The following is a 24,157-nucleotide window of genomic DNA, read 5'->3' as shown; positions in this document are numbered from 1 at the left end:
TTTTAGAAAATTCAGAGAAACAGAAACAAATTACGCAAAAACGATTAATATTGCCTACTCAAGAATTAGAAACCATCTTTGATTCTTATAAACATACAAGCCTCTTTTGAAAATAAAAACTGAAAGTGGCGAAACAGGCTTAATCTTCTCCTGCTGCTATTCAAACAATCTATAAAAGCAAATGATGTATTTCTGCACGACATATGGTTTATCAGGTGAAAATCTGCAGTAATACTACTATCAACAATTATTAAAAAATCCCATTAGATAATAGTTCACAACCTTTATAAACAATTACCAATGTAGGGGTAGTTTAGGGTTATCAAATGCAAAATAAGCCAAAACCTATTATATATTCATAATTTGCATATTATATATTTTTAATTAAACAACGTGACGTTTAACCATGTAGAGATCATAAATTAGTCTGCCATTAGTATATAATGTAAGTACACTAAAATATATTTATAAAAATATGGGCTTACTATACAAATGTATTAAGATGCGACATCCTACCGTTCAAGGGCGGCGTAAAAATCTAATGAAAAAATCGATACTTTAACTTCATTTTACATATTAAAAAAATAAAATTCTCAATTTCTAAGAATTTCGGGAAAGCTTGGGCTGCGAGGAAAGGATGAAACCTGAGAGAATAATGTAAGTATGATGATGCTGTTTGTTTTCTGTCAAGCACAGAACTACACAAAATGTTATTTGTGCTCTACTCATCTCGGGATACAGAAACCTGATTTCTAAAGTTACAAGCCATCAAACTTATCGCTGAGACGCACGAGATAGGCTTCTCTTTGATATTATCTCAAAGCACTTATTGCACGAATTATTATCTTGTCATACTTCTAAGTTACTACGTACGAGGTTAAACTATTATACTTCATAAATAGTATATACATATATGACGTTTTTAAGGGTATTATTTTTTTTCCGGATGGGCTGATTAGGCAATTTATCAATACTCATAGTTACAACGCTAATACTGTACCTAACAACACAAACCAGTTTTGTGGTATACAGAAATTATGGACTTACAAGCACTTAAATTAATGGAAAACCCCTACCGTTCTAGCACTGATATGCATCTCACTGTAATAGGAATTTCAAACCACTCCTAAATACTAAAATCACAATTATGTTAAAATAAAATTCAACGGCTAACAGGAAAGAGTGCTTAATCAACATATAATCAATAATGTTTATATATATATTAAAAAGAATAACAAATCATATTTACCTCATGTAAAAGCGCCACCAATGGCGTCATTACGTCTAAATCAACCATTGTCTGACAGGCATCTGGACCTCCATCAACACTTATGTTTCTGAAATAATAAATTGCACAATTGGCATTAAAACTACATTTGCGTTTGAACACACGATTTCAGCACCAACGTTTTTGGTTTCAACCGAATGGCGGCTTTTTAAAAATGCAGTAAAAAATACAGTGCTGTTACTTATGAACAACAAATAAAAACATGATAAAACTTTTCACTTCTGAAAGTTTCACCTAGAGGTAGTTCGTGAAACTCTTTCTCAAACTCAGATAAACTGTCTGTGGAATTGTTTTGGGCACTACAACGATGATTGGTGTTAGTGAACATTACGAAGTATCAAAAACAGTTTGCTTGTTTTGAATTTCGCTCAAAGCTACAGGAGAACTATCTGTGTTAGTCGTCCCTAGTGTAGCACTGAAAGAGTAGAGGAAAGGCAGGCAGTAATTGATACCCACCGCCAACTTTTCGGGTTCTCTTTTACCAACGAATAGTGGGATTGACCATACATTATAACGCCACCACGGCTGAAAGGGCGAGCATGCTTGGTGTGACGGGGAGACTAAGGGAAGACAGCTGATCAACATTACCCATCGCCAACTCTTTTGCTATTCTTCATCAACGAAGAATGGGATCGATGGTTACACTATAACGTCCAACAACTGAAAGGACGAGTATGTTTAGTAAACTGTGAGTCGGGAGTCCTAACTACTAGACCATACCAGACTTGCATATACAAGTCATCTTAATAAATTTGATATCCTCTTTGTCAAAACAAGTGTAGAATTCCACTACAGATGGGACCACCTTTAAGGTGACAGTTGCTCTAAACTGAAAATATCTTCTAACATTTTCTTCTTTCATGTGACGATGAACGATTTTATATTTTAAATTCAGCATTTCATTTCTTTTTTCATATTCTATACATCACTTAGTTCCCTGACCAACAGTCCAATTCCCTTCATTTCTCTGATTGGTGGAAAGCATTGAAGTCGTACGATTCTGTTGCTTTAGACTATGGCGTTACACCTTTTAACAAACATTTCACCTCAGGCATATGTACCATTACTATAGTATTTATTTACAACTTGTTATACATAAAATAAAATTGATTAAAAAAAAAGAAACTTGCTAACGTGAGAGTTCACGCGTTTCAACTTTTAATCTAATTTTCAAATTTTTAACAAAATTTTAGGTTTAAAACAACAGAAAAATGTAAGCAATAAGAACAAATCGATTAATCACGTGACATACTGAACACTTAAATTCTTTCTCCGTACTTTTAAAAGCTCAAACCAACAACACTAGCCGTATGCAACAAGAGTACTAGGCCTCAATTCGTTTAATGAATGAACTGGTTAATAGTGTATGTAAAAAAAACCTTGGGTACACTTCAAAGCATGACTTTGGCTTCTATAAATAAGAATCTTGTAATGTCTTTATAGTTTAATCAACGGTGCCGTTGATTGAACGTCATGTAATCTCGTCATCATAACACTTTCAAATCTTAAAATCAACGGGCCACCTGGTAAGTGCTTCCACTCATCTAACCCAATAAGATTACTAAATTCAAGTGAGTTGTGTCTATTTCATTTATTTATTACACAAAGCTTTACTATATTTTTTTTACACCCACCTGTATCCTTCTGATTCTGTGCGTGATGGAAATATCTCAAAAAAAAAAGTCTAATGACGTACGGGTTTCAATTGTATATAAATAAAGCTTTATAGGAAGTTCAAATTTCACAATTTTTGGAAAGCACGAGTCTGATTACAAGCGGGAAATATACAAGACTACGATTAACATCACACATTACCTTTCCACACCTGTTGGCAGTATAATGTTTAGTTTTCTCATTTTGTTCTTGAAATATTCTCGTGTCAACTACGTTATTCAAGACGTGAGATTTACACTATACAAATCTATTTCATATTTTACAATAACGCATTGTTATCATATAGTAGTTACTGAATTATGACTATACTCAATAACAATTATATAAGGTAATTACACAATAATATAAAGTATAAATAGCACCCTGAAATAAAAGCAGTGCAGATATGAGAATGCTTAAATCAATGACTGTGTCCAATCAGTATATGATGCAATAAACCATTTATGTAAATATAAGTCCGGATTACTTCAGAGAAAATTTTGCTGGATGTAATTTCACCAGTTCTTAACGACATGGCCTAGTTACTTTTTGTAAAGTTTACATTAAGCTTTATTATTGATGTTCTATGACGTTTTATAAGCGTGTTGAGTGCACAAAACAACGAGTAATAGTGCTATGTACAATGAATATTATACAAATTTATAGATGGTGGTGGGATTCAAATAATAAAACACGTTTTCAGCATGATCTTCGCACCATTTGATATTTACTGAAAACCTGAGCTACCTAATATTTGCATTTTGATTTCTATGGTCCAACTTAGTCAGTAAATGCTGTGATTAAACTTGGTGAAAGGTTCAAAACAAAGGGAAAAAAAGGTTTCAAACAATCCATAAGCTCGAGTACTTTAGAATAGTCGACTATTTTACTTAAGAATAAAAACTGTCAAGTATTGGAAACAGCTCTCAGTTTTCAGACTTTCGAAATCTACTCTCACTCGACTATTAAATTATTTTTTGTTTCTTTCGAATATATGTGTAATGTTACAAGAGGGTTACCATCTGCGTTATCTGTCTTTAATTCGAACGGATAGACTAAACAGAAGGAAAGTAGTTTACAGTACCAAAGGCCTCGAAACGGGGGAGGGGTTAGGAAGTGGGAGAGAACCCCTCCTGGATTAGAAATAAACGTTAATACCGCAAGCCGTCATATCTACTTAACTTATAGGTTATTAGCGCTTGAGACCATTAGCACAAACATAACATAGTCAGATGTACTAATCATCCAACAGTCCCATTTCTCGGTGCAAAGTGAACAGGTAAGTACTACAGTCTCAGACAAACAACATACTGAAAAAATCACTTCTGTTGTCAGAATAAACCAATCATGTTTTAATTGACGCTGGGACAGCTAAATATGCTTCGAACGGTTGTGGCTATCAGTCCACCCCTACATACTTCTAACCAGTTCGATACGGCGCTTAAACTGACGGATTCCAACGACTGTATGCCCAACTTGTATTAGATACAAAATAGTTATTAAAAAAGGGGTGTGCTTGAGCATAACTGTGATATATGTACATAAACTCCAATTAAGTAATGGGTTTATGGTATCTAGTTAAGTTTTAAAACTTTTATTTCGAAGGAACGGGACGCGGATCCTGAAATTCACAGTCCGGTACGCTAACCACTAACTTAGTTCACACCAATGCATACTCTATATAAATCAAATGTTTAAGTAGACGCGACACTAAACCAAAATACACTTTACGTGTAAAAGAAACAGCTGGGTATACTCTACCATACTGCATACGTGCAGCATTGCTGTAAAATAGCCAATTGCTTTAAAACAACGAATATTCTGTTCGAATAATTTAATAAGCAGTAATATTAAGTTCTATACAGTTCTTACCCCAAACAGTGAAATCACCGAAGGGTGACACCACCGACGTTACATATTCCGTGCATGACAACGGCTGATTGTGATATTATCCTATCAAACAATGCCTAACACCATACGGAACAGCGGCTGAATGTTTTGCTACCAGATTTAAGACCATACAGCAGTTAAGAATACATGGAAGCAAAATGCCAGGATTTATAAGGCATATTAATGTGTAAGTAGTTAATTGTTTGTTTGTTTTGGAATTTCGCACAAAGCTACTCGAAGGCTATCTGTGCTAGCCGTCCCTAATTTAGCAGTGTAAAACTAGATGGAAGGCAGCTAGTCATCACCACCCAACGCCAACTGTTGGGATACTCTTTTACCAACGAATAGTGAGATTGACCGTAACATTATAACGCCCCCACGGCTGAAAGGGCGAACATGTTTGGCGCGACCAGGATGCGAACCTGCGACCCTCAGATTACGAGTCGCACGCCTTAACACGCTTGGCCATGCCGGGCCCATAAGTAGTTAATACTGATGATTTTAGTGTTATATGATTCATCTCTGCTTAGCAGTATTCTTTACTGGTTTAATTTTAAGCAACATGAATGTAAAGATGAAATCCGTTTCTAGTATTTTACGAAAAATATACGGAAAGCTACTGATGGTGACATTATTCTATAGTACGAATTCATACTTCACAAAATACTTTCATTATACAAAGAAACTATGGAATGGTGACGATGTTATACCACAAAATATTTCCCTTATACAAAGAATCAACGACACGTAACCCCACACTTTCCCTTTATAAAGACACTACTGAATGCCAACATTATGCTACAACATAATACATACCAAGGCTAAATGAAATTGACATATAAATTTATATCACATGGTTCACACACAAAAACTTTCTCGCTCTCTATTTCCTTACGTTTTAGAAGTTATTTATTTTTCGATGCTAAGAAAAATCTGAGATCACCAAACATTATCCTAAAAGTTATGATGGCCTGGTTTTCAAGAACGTTAAATAAAATTATGTACCATAATCCAGAGACGAGTCTTTTTAAGCACTTACAAGTTAATATATTTAAAATAACTTTAATTATAGGGAATATGTTGTTATTATTAAAACACAAGTTTGTTCTTGAATTTCGCGCAAAGCTACACTAGGGCTATCTGCGCTAGCCGTCCCTACTTTTGCAGTGTAAGACTAGAGGGAAGGCAGCTAGTCATCACCACCCACCCTCAACTCTTGGGCTACTCTTTTACCAACGAATAATGGGACTGACCGTCACATTATAATGCCCCCACGGCTGAAAGGGCGAGCATGTTTGGTGTGACGGGGATTCGATACCACGACCCTCACATTACGAGTCGAGTGCTTTAACCACCAGGCCATGCCGGGCCAAAAGCACCAGTGTTTATACTAAATAAGTTATTAATTTATAATAAACAAATTGATAAATAAATATTTTAGATTATCTTTTCTGTTATATGGTTGGCATGAGGAGTGTGTGTTTGAAGTTTTCTCTCTCTAGTTTCGTATTTTTAATAGTAATTATAAAATGAAAAAAAACTCAGTTAAAATATTTCTTTAACATTTACTTCTGTGATTGAAGCGTTTATGACAAATGTTTAAAAGAATACTTCACTCGAGTATATTTTTCACTTTCAATAAGTTTTTGTACGTGTGTTACCATTAAGTATAAAGCTACACAATGTGCTGTGCCAACCAAGAGCATTGAAACCTGGTTTTTGTGGAATGAGGCTTCAAATTTACAGCTGTGCCATTGGAGACTCTTAAGGCACTTGGTGTATCTACTTAAGTAGCTTGGTATTTGCATGTTGCTGTGTAATATGTGTGTGTGTGTACGTTTATACACACAGTGCGAATTAAAGAAAAACTGTGTGTTTGTGTTTTCTCATAGCAAAGCCACATCGCGCTATCTGCTGAGTGCACCGAAGGGAATCGAACTCCCGATTTTAGCGTTATAAACAAGAAAAACTGTCTCTACTTCCTAAGACTAGACAGAGCATGTAACATATATCGCCTATAAACACCAGAACAATTCTCTATATTGATATATTATTATTATTAATAATAATTAAAAGACTTAAATCTGTCTTGGCAGAAAACACTACTGACAGTACTGAGACTTTACGTTTTTATTATAATTAGTTAACGTCAAATATAATTAATTAATAAATCCTTATACCCTGGTCACTTTGAATGAACAGATCGGATGAGAAAGCATTATAGCTAAGGCAAACAATGAATGACCAACGTTTTATGGACGGTTGTACTTGTTACAAACATATCTATGGAATCTGATTGAGGCACTTAACAACAAAGTATTAAACCAGATATCAATATCGTGAGAAGTCTGACAGAAAGCCGTGCTAATAGAGAGTTAAAAATGGGTTCGTCGTAGGATGATGAGCAACCCCTATTTACAAAAGCGTTGGAACTACTGAAATGAACGTCTATTCTCGAGTTCGTGCCTTATTCCTTCTGCTACCTTAAATGCTTTAAGTGAACTTTAAAAACAAATCTTAAATATATACATACAATATAGGTAAAATGATACGCAACATGAATAATACAATGAAACATTATTTTACACTTTACATATATTTACTGTGATCGCGTTGATCCGGTTTCGTGACTTGTCGCTATTCTTCGGCATTTTTTATAGCCTCAAAACATCTGCCATTGAAAAGCTATGAAAACGTTATATATATCACGCAAACTTGGGAGTTAATTACCAATTCCCTTCAGCTCCAATCTGCATTTATAGCCCACTGCAAAGTGAACCGTACAATTAAATTATCTAGACGTAATTCTACCTCTGATACCAATCTCTACTCATATGTAAAAAGTGTCTTTGGTTTTTCGAGTTGACTCGTTATTTTAACAGTAACATTTGTCAAGGCTTTGAAATGGCTTTACGCGCACTGACAAGCAAACAAATGGCCAAACTTTCGCCATCGAAACCGTTTTCACCTTTTTAAAATGTTTCGCTACTTCTGTCGCATTAAGCTATTTACACCGAACGCTATTTAATGTGACAGAAACATACTCAGTAGTTCAACACGTGATCCGCTCACAGGTCTACAAGAAAGATAAAGAACCACGGAAGGGTGTAAATGTTGACCGGAGGGGTAGGGAGCCCACATGTATCTTACTGTCAGAGAAAAGGGTGTAGATCGTGCACGTGCATGGGTCCTGCTTACCCAGGATATGTGAATCCCTGCTGCGCACGTAAATCAGAAACGGGCGGATGTCATTTCAGAAAGACGTCTTCATCAGTACAGAAGAAATGTGGGCTGCGTTTCCCCCTGTAACATGCATCTGAGAAGTTGAAAAGTGAGGTCAGAGTCTTCACCTCCACCACAGAACGACGCCTCAGGAGAAAGCCAATACTCGAGAAAGATTTAACTTTTCTCACACTATCATCTCATTTTTATACGAGACAAAGAGAAAATAGTATCTCTTATAAGATAAATACATTCATTACTATGGCAAAATTTGTTAAGCATTTTCCAATGTGATCTATGTTTAATAAGTGATTTGGGTTTGTTTTGATTTGGGAAGGGAGAAAGGTACACGAGGACTAGAGCAAAAAAAGCTAGACATAACTACCCACAGTCAACTCTTAGGCTACTCTTTTACCAACGTACAGTTAGATTGATTATAATTTATAACGTTCCCACCGCTGAAAGAACAGGCATGTTTGGAGAGGCGGGAATTTGTACACATGACCCTCGAGTACCCTCACCAACTGGCCATACACAGGTCCTTAACCAGTGGTGTAAAATGAAGTTGAAAAATTTGTGTGGAGTTGGAGGAGACATGCTCCTTACATTATTAATGTAATAATATAATATACAGTTACTATATAAATTAAATATCTAAAAGTGGGGGTGCTACAGACCCTTGGTTCCGATGACTCTGCGTTTAATAGTTTGTAGGTGTGTAAATATAACTGAGTAAATATTCTTTAGACTGTAATTTTAACAAATAGGAAAAAAACATCAAATATTTAAAGACACAAGCAGTAAAATTTGTTTGATTTCTTAAGGCGCAAGGCTTTAAACGGAAGCACAACTGTTCAAAAATACCATAAAAACACACAGAAAGATGGTTTTCACAAAGCTACACAAGGGCTATTTGAGCAGAACTATTCAAAAACTCCATCAAAAAACACAGAAAGATGGTTTTCACAAAGCTGCACAAAGGCTACTTTCGCAAAACTCTCTCCAAATCTAAAATAATAACCTAGAGAGTTTGGTTTGTTTTGAATTTCGCGCAAAGCTACACGAGGGTTATCTGGGTCAGCCATCCCTATTTTAGCAATGCAAGACTAGAAGTAATGCAGCTAATCATCACCACCAACCGCCAACTCTTGGGCTACTCTTTCACCAACGAATAGTGGGATTGACCGACTCAGTATAACACCCCTACGGTTGAAGGGGCGAGCATATTTGGTGATACGGGGATTAGAGCCTGCGGCCCTTAGATTACGAGTCGAGTGCGTTAATCACCTGGCCTTGCCGAGCCTAACCTAGAGGAAAGGACGCTTCCCAGTCAACAGCACCTGCCGTCGACTCTTGGGTTACTGATTTGATTATTGTTTATGAAAGTCGATCATATAAACGGCGACCATATCACTACTATATCGTATTCCAGCCGGCCTGATGAGCCCTGATATTGAACGAAAAGGCCTCATCAGTGCTGAATATGGAACATTATTCTTTATTTTCACAGTTTCTTCAAATTCTATTGAACTTTAGTAAATACCTGAATGACGTTGTAAAAGTTCTTTATTATTAAACATACTACAGTCGAACTCCTACACTTTTATTTATCAAGAAGTGTTTTTGATATTTATATCAGTTTATTTTGGAAGGGGGAGTAATCTAAATGTGAAATAGGAGAGGGTGGTATACGATTCACAATATCCAACGTGTTTATTTTCGTTTTAATACAATATAACAGTTTATGGACTTATACACGGACTTTTATTTTTACGTTAAAATACTTCCATTTGCGATCTTTCGGCCATCTCACCGAAGCCTTAATCGAGTAACAATGTACAAATTGTCCCAATTTAATGTATTTTAACGTAAAAAAAAGGTCCGTGTATAATTCTACATATTAATTCACCTATGTTATGAGTATTGAACAACACAACAATTATTACACGAAAGTCCTACAATGATTACATCAAAAAATAAAGTTATTACAAAAACAAATATTTGGGACTCAGTACCTATCCTTCACTGTAATACATGTTACAAAGGTACAGTCCATAATTTCGTATTGACTTATGTATATAAAATAAGTGTACAAAGGGCGCTACTTGAGCCAACAGATATCAAAGCCAGTTCACACTTACTCTTTAAAGCGTCCTCTCAATTTTTAAAAGCTCCATCTCGCTATTCACACATATTATATTTTATACTTGACAACAGATGGCGACTGCTTCATATGCGAGTCAGGTTTATTCTCTTTAAGATACTATTTTTAAAGTTTTTTTTCTTGAACTTGTAAATCATTAACAGACATGTACTTATATTTGTAAGTGTATTTCAAATTTTAATGATGGTTTGAGAAGCACAACAAATATGTAGATGACGTCTTATCTCCTCTATTCCGTGAAGAGTCTCGTATCGATACAGCATTATCGATGAGAGACCTATTGGCCCTACAGGTTTTAATAAATACGTGACCTTTGTTTAATACAAGTTCCATATTAGTATAAGTGACAAAAATATGAAAAACCACGTTTATATTGCTATTAATCACATCAGTTAGGGCTAGGATGCTTTTTGTAGTTTACATACAAAATCTGCGATTTCACCCAATCTTTGTGGTCAGTTCTTTACATTCAATATTTCAGGTAAAAACATAAAACCACCAAAACACGATGCAATATGTGGACGCCATCGGTAATGGAAATAACAAAATAAGTTGATAATTTTGAGCGTCACACACACACACACACACACATTTTTTTAAAAAAGGTTTTGAGCTCGACAACAATTATTTTATTATTGTATCACGCTAAAGGAAAGATGCATATTTTTCACCGTAACTCAGCATACTTTTTGGTTACTATCGTTTCACGAAACATAACTTGGATTAACGCGAATTTCGTTTACCAAACTTTCTCAGTACAAGTTTCCTCGCCCCTACGCGAATACTCAACATTCCGATAGAGACCCTAAACAACCCGATGAATCAATAGATACCGAGCTCCTTAACAGTATTGTGTATTTTAAGTATTTGCTACGGCCGTTTGACATTTTCCTGCGGTTCCCTGTTTGTGACCTATGCCCCAGGTAAAAACCGAAACAATATAATGATACATACACACTAAACACTGCTTAAACTTTATCCGATGAACACCTTAGAAAGCAAACGAAATACCATTACATATTTAAAAACGGTTGGTATGGATAAAGAAAGAACTAGTAGAAAAGCGAACAACGTTTCGATCTCCGGTCATCGTCAGGTTCACAAAGAAAAAAAAGGTTACTGACCGGTAGCTGACCATATGTTTGAAGACGGTTGCGTAATTGAGTGTAGGAATGTAGAGGACATGCTTAGATGTTGGATTATATTTATTAATATAGGTATAAAGGTGTTCTTTTGTATTGGTTTATTTTGGGTTTAAGTTGTTGTACAAGTAAGGCTTCTTTAATTTTGCGTGTTTAAGTTTGTTTGTTTAGTTAGTATTTGGGTGTTTTCTATGATTATGTTGTGTTTATTTGATTTGCAGTGTTCGAAAAGATGTGAAGGTAACAGGCCCATGAGATGGATGTTCGTTAGTCTGTACTGATGTTTTAGAAGACATATTTTGTTTAATTATGACATTTTAATAACATACCAATTGTTTAAAGTACGAAACTATATTTAATACAGGTAATTCAAGTGTACGTTCCATATTCCAATATTATGACTGATTTCCACAGAATGTGCCTAAATTGATAACATATTTGGTTTTATTCTATCCTTATACACATAACCCATCCCACAGCGCAAGGCGAAACGATGGTACATGTGCGCTCTGTTTGCCACAGGAAGTCGAACACCAGATCTTAGCATTGTAAATCCAAAAATCCAGTGGAGAATTATTGTATATCTTACTTTGGATGATTGATATAAAAAAAAACGCCATATAATTTTACTTTTACCTGAGACTGTTGAATGTCTTTTTCGTAAAAAAGCTAGCATTTTATATACTTTATTATTCTTTAAATTTTGTTCCACAAAAATTTTAATTTATATTTTCATATAAAGAAATAACGCGCACATTAAATATTGTGGTACAAAGTTATAGTATCATATAAAACGTACTTTTGTCAACTGATTCAACATAGATTAAAAATTCATTGTGATGCCATTAAACTCGTTCTCTCTTGTGCTACATTTAATGCGCAAATTGTCACATTGTAAGCAAATAAAAATATTCCGATTATTCCACAACACGGTAACAGACGATAATTGCATGGTTGCACCAAGATGATGACAACGTTGTTGGCATGCGAAATGTTAGTCATGGTTGCGTCGCAAGTCAAATCAAATCATCCTGTTTCCAAATTGGGTGACTTTTTTGTTCACTGTAGATAAAAACGCTAGTCTTGTGGATCTAAATACAAGTGAAACAGTTGAGGCTTTATGTTAATAAAATAAATATTTCATGCTCTTCTGTTTACTAAACATGGACAAAATTTGTCTATTTTCATTTTAAAACGGAAGTTACAATAGCGTGATTCCTGAATCCGGAACTGACACTTTAAGGTCTAGTTTATTCAGTCAAATAGTCAGAACGGATCGACGCCAAGATTTTATTGGAAATCAAAGTGAAAATAAATTTATGAAAAAGAAACACGAACTTAATATTTGATGGCTTGGCATTATAATTAATATCACAACTATAATCTTGCAAACTGATACTGGTGTCATATTTATAAAAAGTTCAAAGACATGAACTTTGAATATTTGAAATAAAATACATAAAACAATTCACTACATATCTTTAAAAGGCAACTTTACCAGTCCAGCAGAATACCTATTATTTTGTAATTACTACCAGTCAAGTCATTAATAACAAGTTCTGCAACAATAAAAAAATTATACTTTGTAGTCTACCAATACAAAAAAACGTTACAATAATAAAACTAAAATATTATATTTTGTAGATTATTAGTCTACCAAAAACCAAACGAACTTGTACAATATAGATACCTGTGAAAGCATTACAACAATAAAACTTCATAGATTACTACTACCTTCCAAAACCAAATAAGCCTATATTATTATTATTATGAAGGTAACGTGAAATCATTATATTCAGAATAATAAGAGAATAATTTCATAATAACAAAGAAGAAAGATAAGAGGGTTTTATATATATATGTATATATATTGTTGATAAAAAATGGCTGTTTCGCACTTTTCTGCTTGTAATGTATTCACGTTATACGAAAAGAGAAATTTTGTACTAAACAACAAAAAACATATAAGCATCAGTTTCATCCCGTATTACTTTAAAGTTATTTTTTCGAAGTTAAAAATATACTTTTTTATAACCAAATTATGCATTTTAACTATAGCATATCCCAAATATCACTTCGAGATGAACAGCATAACCGTCTATTCAATTTGACCTGTGCTACATCCAAGTGACTGGAAATTAAATTGTCTTCCCACTTAAACCCAAACAACTGTTTGTATGCAGCTTTTTAACACTCCTACGAAAAGACGTTTCTAGTCCTGATTTCTCCAAGCCCGTTCCCCTGGCTGTGATTTCGCTAGATAGTAGATAGGGACAGTGGGAATCTCGTTAATCCATTCATTAATGGATTTAAATGGCAATTTCATTTAAATACAAAATTATTAGCCTAATATTAATAACCTTTCAAGTTGCTCTGGTGCCTATTAGGCCCCACTTTTCGTAGGAGTGTTAAACTATACATTGACGCATTTCACAGAAGCATTTTAAACTACTGAAAATAAAATACGGTCACGGAATCTTGTTTTGAAATAATATTTTTTTATTGCTGATTATATTTCGAGTGCAAAGTGTTTTACAAGATAAACAGATAGAAACGTAGAAAAACTTTTATAGGTTGTTAACCTATCCAAGTTGGTGAACATCTTAAGCGAGATATTTTTCCATTCAAGCTGTAGGTACATAAATCTTGACCTTGAGTATTATGGGTATTACGTGAAGGAAAAAACATTACGTAACTGTTATTCTACCGCTTAACGACAATAAAAAATCGCCTCCTCATAGTTAAAATCTCGTTCCCTTGTCACTTTCAAAAAATTTATTTTATTACGTTTCCCTAGGAAGTGCCTTCGGGCAGCGGCAAATTTATAAGCTATGACAAATCCTACTCCGCTACTACAAATCACTATACAAGGTAACAACAAATCTGATGTTCAGATTTCTGTAATAATGTGTATTTTTACATTTCTAGACAGTAGTCTATATAAAAATTAGTACACGTATAGATAAGGCAGAAATACAAGAACATCTTCATACGAAGTTTCAAAATATTCTGTACAATGCCGGTAACCACTGCTCGACGTCAACAACTTGACATAATGAGTTAGTTAGCCCAAGAATTTAAAAGATCGTATTTATCTTGGTGCATTGAGCATCAGGTGAAATTATTTTATTAGATCCTAGCAATATTTCTGTACAGAATAACATGACAATGACCAATATCAGGATTACGACACATGGTAATCTTCTGGTTTCTCTTTTTTCTTGGCTTGTATATCTTTACTCGCGTGGAGAATGTAAGGCCTCCTGCACTGAAAAATTCAAATTCCATCTCAAAGTCAGAGCCAATAAACATATAGGAACTTCCATTAAAATACAAAAAATGTTTAGTAGCCCCTCCGCTTACTCCAAATCAACTGCCAATTTTTAGAGCCAGAATTCTGATTTTGTCGTCTTATAACGTCATCACACCTGTTATGTACCACACTGGTCCGATTGTAGGACAATATCAAATATAAGACGATTTCCACTTTCAGAAATCACAGGAAATAAAAAAAACTGAATTATCATAACGTCATTTGTTTGGTGCGTAAAATCAATACTATAACTGAACAGTCTGTAGGTGGATTAGTGGCAAGAGTTAGCAATGACACGGAGTAAACATATGGCGAGCATGCGTAGACGGATGCTGTATGGACATCTAGGAATGCGACAGGGTATAGTTGTGAGAAAGAGCCTCTAGTAGGATGCAATTATAAAGTGACTATGGATCTTACAGCCTGATTATTGATCAAAAAACATTGCCTTATAATTGGACCAATACGGTAATATAAGGCTCTCAAGTGATGCTAGTCTTGAAATTAAACGCTTAAATCCGCGAATCATAAACATTAAATAAAACTTTTATAACTACAAATTTTCTAATAATGAGAAATATAAAAACGTGATAGTTATTTGTCTCAGACAATGGCTAAGCTCGCCGTCAGTAAACGCAAAATTTAAAATGTTTGCGAATGACGACATTTTATTAGTCATCAGTGTGTAAAATGCACATGAAGCAAAGACGTAACATCGTTTAAATGTGATTGTTCTGTAGAGTGTTACACTGGTGCACTTATAATAAGTTGCAATAACAGAAATGGTCGCTTCTGGGTTGAAATTTTAGTTATTAAAAATAATTCAAAATACTCCATTCTGTTTCACTTCAATAACAAAAATACAAAGTAGGTTATACAGTAACATATGAATAATTGTTAATCTTCTTAGTAGAATGGACGTAGCGCGTATGTCACTATCTATGCGTGTAACCAAAACTCTTTTGCCATCAATCGTATGGAACCACAAACAAAAAATCCATAAAAAATCGTACTTTGGGTCTTCAAAATTCAGACAATTATAAACATAACCGTGACGTGAATAACATCAATTTCTTTATAGCACGATTTCAAACAAAAGTACACTCCTCAGATCAAGAGTACAACTTTCACTAGGGCTGCATGTGAGGATCTGATTATATCTTTACTGATGTAATTTTTTAATGTAACACTGAGGAACTAGAGTTTAAAAAAACTCATTTTTTTCAATAAATGGTACCACTTTTGATATATAAAAACATTTTGATACAATAATCTGTGTATGGTTCAAGAGCACAGTCCAAGACTTGTCACGTGTAGTATGAAAAAATCTTTTTAGAAAGTGTTCAATTTTTCTAATTTTTTTAAATTGAGAATGATTACTACAATTAGTAGTTATTAGCATAAACAGCCGCCCTTAGGGTGACGTTCCTACTAGTAAGGATATAACACTTTGGGAGAATCTACATTTGTCCATCAGGGTCGCATTAATTGAGCTTCCCCACACACACACAACTCGTTCCAAGATGTTTTATCAAGGGTACCGTCATTTGATTTGTCAAAAATATGCATCCTTGAAGGTACAACTATTGTTGACAAGGCAGTTTTGTAAACAAATTTTCCAACATGAATTCAACAGTTCTCAGTTTTTGGAAATGGCTTGAAGTACCAAAACTCCACATATTTTGTCGAATTTTGGCATGTTCTACTATTAAATATTGATAAATTAAAAGGCATTCTGCAAACACCTTGCAGTTAAATTAAGTATTAAAACTAGGAGTGTATCTCATCACAGCAGTCGATATGATAGGCATCTAGACATTGAACTTTTACCAAAGGTTTGTTACAAAGATGAATAGTCTTTTGTGTAATTTATCTTTCTTACTAACAATGTTTTATTTAAATACTTCACACTTTACACTGCTTTTTTCAAATTCTCAAATTTAATCAACTAAATGGCAGTAATAACAAAATGTTAATATACATTTTGTTATTAATTTATGTTACTTTGCATGCAATGTTTTTAACAGAAGAAATGAAGACTTGTAGTACCCAATACTCATCTTCGTTTATTAAATCATTATCTTTAATTTGGCAAAAATACTTTAATAGATATTCTGATTTTTTCTGTACAAAAGATTTATAACATTTACTGAAAGCCTGCCAAATTACGTGAAGATACATTGAATCGCTGTACCAACTCACTTTTATTTAAAACACATGGAGTAAGTATTACATAATGATTTTTGCACTTGGAATGTTGTAAAAAGGAAATGTGAAATCTGTTCCTTTGTCTGATGGAAAATACTTAGAAAAAACAGGCATCCAAAAATGATCAGAAAGAGATGGGAATGATCGATGATTAGCCAAAAATGGTCAACACCTTTTTGCCAACGAATCTGATGATTTTCCTGATGACATTGTATATCATTGCAACGATGTTCTAAACACTCCATAACATAAATGAATCAACACTGCCAGTAAGTAATACTACACAAAACCATCTCCTGAAATATAACATGAAATGAATCAACACTGCCAGTAGGTAATGCAACACAGAACCATCTCCTAAAACATAACATGAACTGAATCAACACTGCCAGTAGGTAATGCAATACAGTCATCTCCTAAAAAACTTTATGAATTCATTTTTATCCCCTAGTCAAGTTCACACATTCTGAATACAATATGCATAATACAAAAAAAGAAAGACCACTATGCAACATTAAACAACCGGTGTTAACCTGTAGTGTTCATAAATGAACTATATTTTAATAGGTTTATTACAATAATGAAAGTATTGAAAGTATCTTGATTCACGTTGGCTCTTGAATTGCGTTATCATTACTCGTGTAATAAAAGAATATAACTCATTTCTCAGAATAAAAATTACTGCAGATCCAGTTGTAGAAATGTAGGTTAAATCTATTGAGCAGGTTACTTAGTAAACAAAAATTTGGTTTCACTCACTAATAAAAACAGTCCTAACAAAAGAATTTCACACTTTATAGTACACATATTATTTATCTTTAGGTGCATGATATTTAACACCTACTACACATGATAATTAGCTTAGAATAATCAACAGGAATCATTTCAAAAACAAGTGATTTAGGGTTATTTTGACATATCTCGATGAATAAAGCTCAGCACAGCTTCAACAACAACAAGAAAAGAAATTTATATGTATTATACTTAGGTGGATCATAGTGGTCATTATACCATTCTTTTTATATTTATTCTTCATTGCAGAAATAGTATTTTTATTTTGAGAATGCTGGAGATACCATCTAGTGATGCACTGTGAATTTGCTTCAATGCTGCTTCCTTGGGTTTTACTGTGCCGTTAGTTTCACAAAATACTGAAACTAATGATTTCTTATATATGATTCCAATCCCTTCCTTTAAAAATTAATGATATTGTTATGCTTATTTTTTTCAGTTTTACTGTAAAAGCAGTAATCACATTACAAGTCTCCAATGCATCTGGTATTTCAAACTGATTGTGATATCCTTGGATAAGTTCTTCACACATCCAACCTGGACCAACAGTATAGCTTAATTCCTATACTTGAACCATCAAATTCACAAACACATCTAGAAAATTTCAAGCACATTTCAATGCTATATCATTTTATATACATTTAAAAGTTAATTTTTCCATGTTGACCCTCATTGTCTTATGTTTGATCCAGCAACTTAGACCTCAAAACTAGTGCCAAACATCTTTTATGTGTCTATTCAAAACAACTCAAACCTTTCTGGAATGACTTTTTTTTTTGATCCAAGTTAAAATGCCAGGCTGGTTCATGTAACAGGCATTAAAATCTTAAGAGTATATTGACCATGTAAATATGGTAAAATTTATATGAGTACATAAAGGAACTATTCCATGTTGAAGTATAACACACTTGACATCACTCTGAGATTAGTTTATCTGTACAATTAATGTCATCAATGAGTCATCAACAAAACTATATAACTATGCGAAAATACTGTATATTATGTAACAGAATCAGATTCATGTATGTAGGCCTGAGTGTTTGCCATATCACTAGCTCATCACAAGTATTGGAAATGCAAAACAAGTATAGACACTGTTCTTTATACCTTTATTATATGTAGTCTGACACATGCCTTGTTCATGTTTAACTTTTTAAAATTTACCTGGATTTGCCAGATAGACTATTATGATCCTTTTGTGAGAAATTACTAATTACTGAAAGAACACATAATTAATATGTAGAAATGCCCACCATTATAACTGAATAATGGTATGAAGCTAAACACAGGAAGTTGCCAATTTATCAAATGGAATGTCTCTGAGTAAATATATGTAATCACTCAAATCATCAGCAGATGCTTTGGAACAATACAGCATGCAGAAGAGGCAAAGATTACAAAACTTGGTCCACAGTCCTATGTTTTAATTAATAAGGCTAATCATTCTGGTAAGCTGGCATCAAGTAATAACTCGGACTTGGAAAAGTTGGTTGGCAAGTACGTTGCATCATTAGTGGAATTGGTAACTTGAATTATACTTTAGAATGAAACACAGAAATAGCTGATCATTAACTTGGTCATCTGTGCTAAATCCCAACAGATTAACTGAAAAAGTGAGAGAAATGTCACACTATTTATTTGTTAAATTTTGCACATCTACTTAAGGGATGTCTCTTACTAGTTGTTTCTAATTTTTAAATGACAGACAAGGATAAAGCTGTTAAACACTTCAGTTCTTGATGAACAGTAAGACTGACCATTACATTATAATGCTCCCAGGGCTGAAAAGGCATGATGTTTAGTGACATGATTTAAGCCTGTGACCCACAAATTATGAAAGCTCTAAGCACCAAGCAACACACTTGTTCATCATACATTTGGATGAATTCCATACCTCAGTGCTCTTTCTAGCTGTTATTGGCAAATAATTTAAATATGCAAGTTATCCTCAGTGAGTTAAATATCAATGCTGAGGAATCAAAAGTATCCTTGATAGGCATTATCACAATTAAAGTATCAAGGACATGCTTATATCTGAATCATTACTACACATTACTGATAGTGAGAAGGATGATAGCTCATGATCCAGTATCTACATCTGTCACTTCAATCAGCCTGTGTGAAGTTTCAAGAACTTGCTCTGAAAAGAAACATTTGTCCCATGAAGCTGTAACATTAATAGGAACAGTTACTACTTGTATTTCTTAATAAAACTTATAAATCTGACTGGAAATTGCATTTTAAAGCTATACATTCCATGATCTTTAACATTTTACTTATAACTCAGTGAAATATGCCTGCTTCCTACTGGTTACATATTAGAAAAGATTAGTTTGCCTAAGACACGTGTCGAATGTCACAAAGAAGTTCCTGCCACAAAACAGTGTAATGTTCAGTGTGAAGATCAGTACTTATTTGCTTCTACTGTATGTGGTGAAAAGTGAAAAAGAAAATGGAACAACCAGATCCCCACTTTCCAATCTGTCTCCAAACAATTGCAACAAAATTAGGTAAATTACTCTCAAGAAAAGTAAAAGAATGTATAAAATTTAATCCAGAACTGAAGAATTTCCAGGATCCCAAGGCAAGCCTTGGACCACAGCCATAATGGGAGTGTCTGTGGTACACATTTCCTTACTTTGCTGGGCCAAATAAAACTTGGGACTCTCTTTTTTAATTTGTTCCCTACACCCTGATCAGCCAATTAAACATAGTCTTGTAACAGAATCTAACAAATGAAACCATCACAGGCATAACAATGAATCATGCTACTGTTCAGTGATGGGTGGATTTTGTCTCAATATGAAAAGGTTACAATTGCATCTATGTATGGAGGACTACTATATTTTTCAAAATGGTTCACAAATTTTTTTCTAAATATAAACAAATCTACATCTCTTTAAACCCAGTACAGATAATCTTCATACAATTTTATTACTTCTGAAACAAACGTCTTACGAGGGTATTGCTCATCCTCATAAACCCTTTCTTTTAATACATACACACATGCTTAAGCACACACACATTTATATTTTCAGAAATAAATGCTGCACACATCTTAACAGCATATGCTTCTTTGAATGATCATAGATTTTACGAAGAATGTCTGAATACTCCTGGGGTTCATCTATTCTTGAAAATGGAAAGATGGAGTGTGTAACCCTATACAGTCAGGCCACTTACAGCAAGGTTTGTTTCTGTATGTAACCAATTATTTAAAAACACTGGTTTCTGCTTCAAAGTACATTTATATACCATTTACAGCATTTTTCCATGGGACAATACTTTATCTAATGAACTTTCGATCAGGATAAATCAACAAATAAACTGTTACAATATAGAGGTAGAATAATGTATCACACATGGACAATATAAAAGTGCTTTTAACTCTATGATTATTAGTTAATTCCTTTGATTAACACAGGGCTGATAGTCTGTTTTGCTAACAACCAACAACTAAGAAACAATGAAAGTTTATTTTAAACCGGAAAGCTACAAGATACGTCAAAATCTTAGGTTTTTCTTTAAATCTTCCTCGATGCGAATACCTGTGCTCTCCCAAGTGGAAGAGCAGTGTGTCTGTGAACTTATAGCTCTAGAAATCAGGTTTCAATCCCCATAGTTGGCAGAGCACAGATAGCCCATTGTGTAGCTTTGTGCTTAATTTCAAACAACAACATCCTTTCTCAAGACATCAATTTTATGGTATTCATTCATGAGAGATGCAACTTCCTTCCCCTGGACTTCAGTGATATTAAAAAAAAAAGTAAAGAAATCCTATCCTTTTCCAAGAAATTAATGAAAACAGTGCTTGACTGTTTGTGATGACAAGAAAACCCACTTTTAGAGAAAATTATATATATAAAAACGGCTAGTATGGATAAAGAAAGCACTATGTAGAGGAGCGAATAATGTTTCGACCTTCTTCGTGAACCTGACGATGGCCAAAGAAGGTCAAAACGTTGTTCGCTCCTTTACATAGTGCTTTCTCTATCCAAACCAGCTGTTTTTACATATATAAAGTGCCTGACTGTAAAGACATTAAACAGAAGAAAGTGCAGAAGTTATGATAAATGCAGAATTAATGAGAGAAGTGTAACAGATTTACTATTATGTATTTATGTTATTATCTATGTTTGTTTCAGTTTAATATATATTCAGAAATGCATGTAACATGTTTTAAATGTTCTCTGCAAAAGTCTCATTTGTTCTCTAAATTTATAGAAGATTCTCAAGCGTAACAATCAACAATGTATGATGTGAGTATGTAAAATAATAGTGAAAGCCAGTATTACTGCCAGCCCAATTTTCAAAAATCTCACCTAAAGAGTATAAAAAGTAGCCATCACAACATGCAGGAAGACATTTGATTTGCTACAATTTGTATACTATAAATTTGGAAGCTATAATTGTGATAAACACTTATCAATTGGAAAACTACAGATATTTGCCCAGGAACATTTATAGATTTCAAATGTTACAAACTGTCCAACTTAGAAAATTAACTTTGAACATCAGTATTTCTACTTGGACATTACACATCTATCCCGTGTAAGGCCAGACAAGAATAAAGCTGGATAGCATTCCCGTCTAGTAAGGTATATCTGTGTATCAACATAAAATTAATTTGCTCCTCCTGAACTGTCAACAAAGTATTCAGTTCCGGACCAGGTAGAGGACAATACTGTTTGTATGATCTGTAAAACTTTTGTATACAAATCACTATTTCTAATAGCCATTACTATAAATTGTTTTTTTTTGGTTTTTTTTTATATTAAAATATATTTGTGTTAAGAAAGAAACTGTATCAATCTTATTGGCAAATATCATGCATTTGATACTGAATTACATTCAATTAACTTCTAAATTAATATTAAAATTTCCAGCTATTGAAAATGGTAACATGTAACGTACATCACATCATAAATCAGAGACTCATCTCGAATAAATTCTCTAACAGGTGTTCAACCAGAGGATGTTGAAAACCAAAGTATCAAAGCTATCTTATTCATTTAATGATTGTGATACAAACACAGCAAAAACACACACAGTTTGCTATCTCTAGTTTACATGTCGGCACTAAGTTCAGATTCTTTGACATCAGTATACATAACTTATATTAAAATAAATGTTATTTGTATAGATATACGAGCTCCTTGTTTTCATTTATAAATGGAGTACTGTCTTAAACAGCTTATTTGTATAGAAAGAAACTATTCATGGAGATAATGTGAGGTGAAGTTAAAATCATTTAAACAAATATTTAAAAGGGTTGTTTTTCTTTAATTTCAGAACAAAAATGCATTTGTTTTTAAATTTCGTGCAAAGCTACTCGAGGGCTATCTGCGCTAGCTGCCCTAATTTAGCAGTATAAGACTAGAGGGATAGCAGCTAGACATCACCACCTACAGCCAACTCTTGGGCTACTCTTTTACCAACAAATAGTGGGATTGACTGTAACATTATGATGCCCCCAACGGCTGAAAAGGTGAGCATGTTTGGTGCGACGGGGATGGAAACCCGTGACCCTCGGATTAAGAGTCGCACGCCTTAACCCACCTGGCCATACAAGGCCACCCGACAATGAGTATCCACTCAGTAAATCCAAATCACTGAGAACATGAATTACACTGGGGAACACTTTTTCAGTAACTTTGAGTTGCATTGGATATTTTAACTGATTCTGAAGGAGTTTTAGGCGCTGATTTCAAACCTGAAATTAGTTTTTCTCTACAAGCTCTAGTTTGTATGAAATTTGACGTTAATGAAATTGTACAAATGTGAACTTGCGTAAACCATGTATAAGCATTTTCACGTCCATATATATATAGATAGCTTCTAATATTTTGATCATTCTTCTTTTGTTTCAGATCAAACATGGCTTCCAAAAATATATATCATTGCAGAAACAAGCCTGATGCCTTCTGCTACATATGTGGATGCTACACACTCAATCGTCAGAGACGTAACATATTCTTGTTCGTCAAGCGTGCCTACAAGGCATATTTTGAAGTTCATCTTGGTGATCAAGACAAGCAATGGGCTAATGTTGTGTGCCACAATTGTGAGGAAATGCTTCGAGACTGGACCAAAGGAAAACGCAATGGTCTGCCTTTTGGTGTTCCAATGATTTGGCCGAACCCACCAACCATGTAACTGACTGTTATTTCTGCATGGTAAACACAACGGGTGTTGGGAAGAAAAACCGACGTAAGATTACGTATCCAAACATTCCCTCAGCTATTTGGCCTGCTCCGCACTCTGAAGAAGTTCCTGTTCCAGTTTTCAAAGGCTTGCCTTCATTGGACGATAAAGACATTGGACATGATACAAGCGAACAAGACAGTTGTGACAGGAATTGTCAGAAAAGTGTACACAATCGGGAGAACTGTTCTTCAGATACTGAACCTTTCCTCGTCCCCAAGCCTCTTCCCCAGGCTGAACTGAATGATTTAGTGCGGGATTTAGGTCTTTCAAAGAAAGCA

General features: G+C 34.2%; 1 protein-coding gene across 1 annotated transcript in view; it reads right to left on the bottom strand.

The window, feature by feature from the left end:
• The window catches only part of LOC143256759 (HEAT repeat-containing protein 3), an 84,848-nt gene that overhangs the window by 35,041 nt on the left and 25,650 nt on the right, over nt 1-24,157 (bottom strand). Inside the window, exon 3 of the mRNA XM_076514411.1 lies at nt 1,250-1,337. Coding sequence (XP_076370526.1) covers nt 1,250-1,337 — 88 coding nt within the window. The remainder of the gene's footprint in view (nt 1-1,249; nt 1,338-24,157) is intronic.

The sequence above is a fragment of the Tachypleus tridentatus genome, chromosome 7, assembly GCF_004210375.1.
Source record: "Tachypleus tridentatus isolate NWPU-2018 chromosome 7, ASM421037v1, whole genome shotgun sequence".
NCBI lineage: Eukaryota > Metazoa > Arthropoda > Merostomata > Xiphosura > Limulidae > Tachypleus > Tachypleus tridentatus.
Note: the sequence above shows the minus strand (reverse complement) of the source record. Positions and strands in the feature narration are given on the sequence as shown.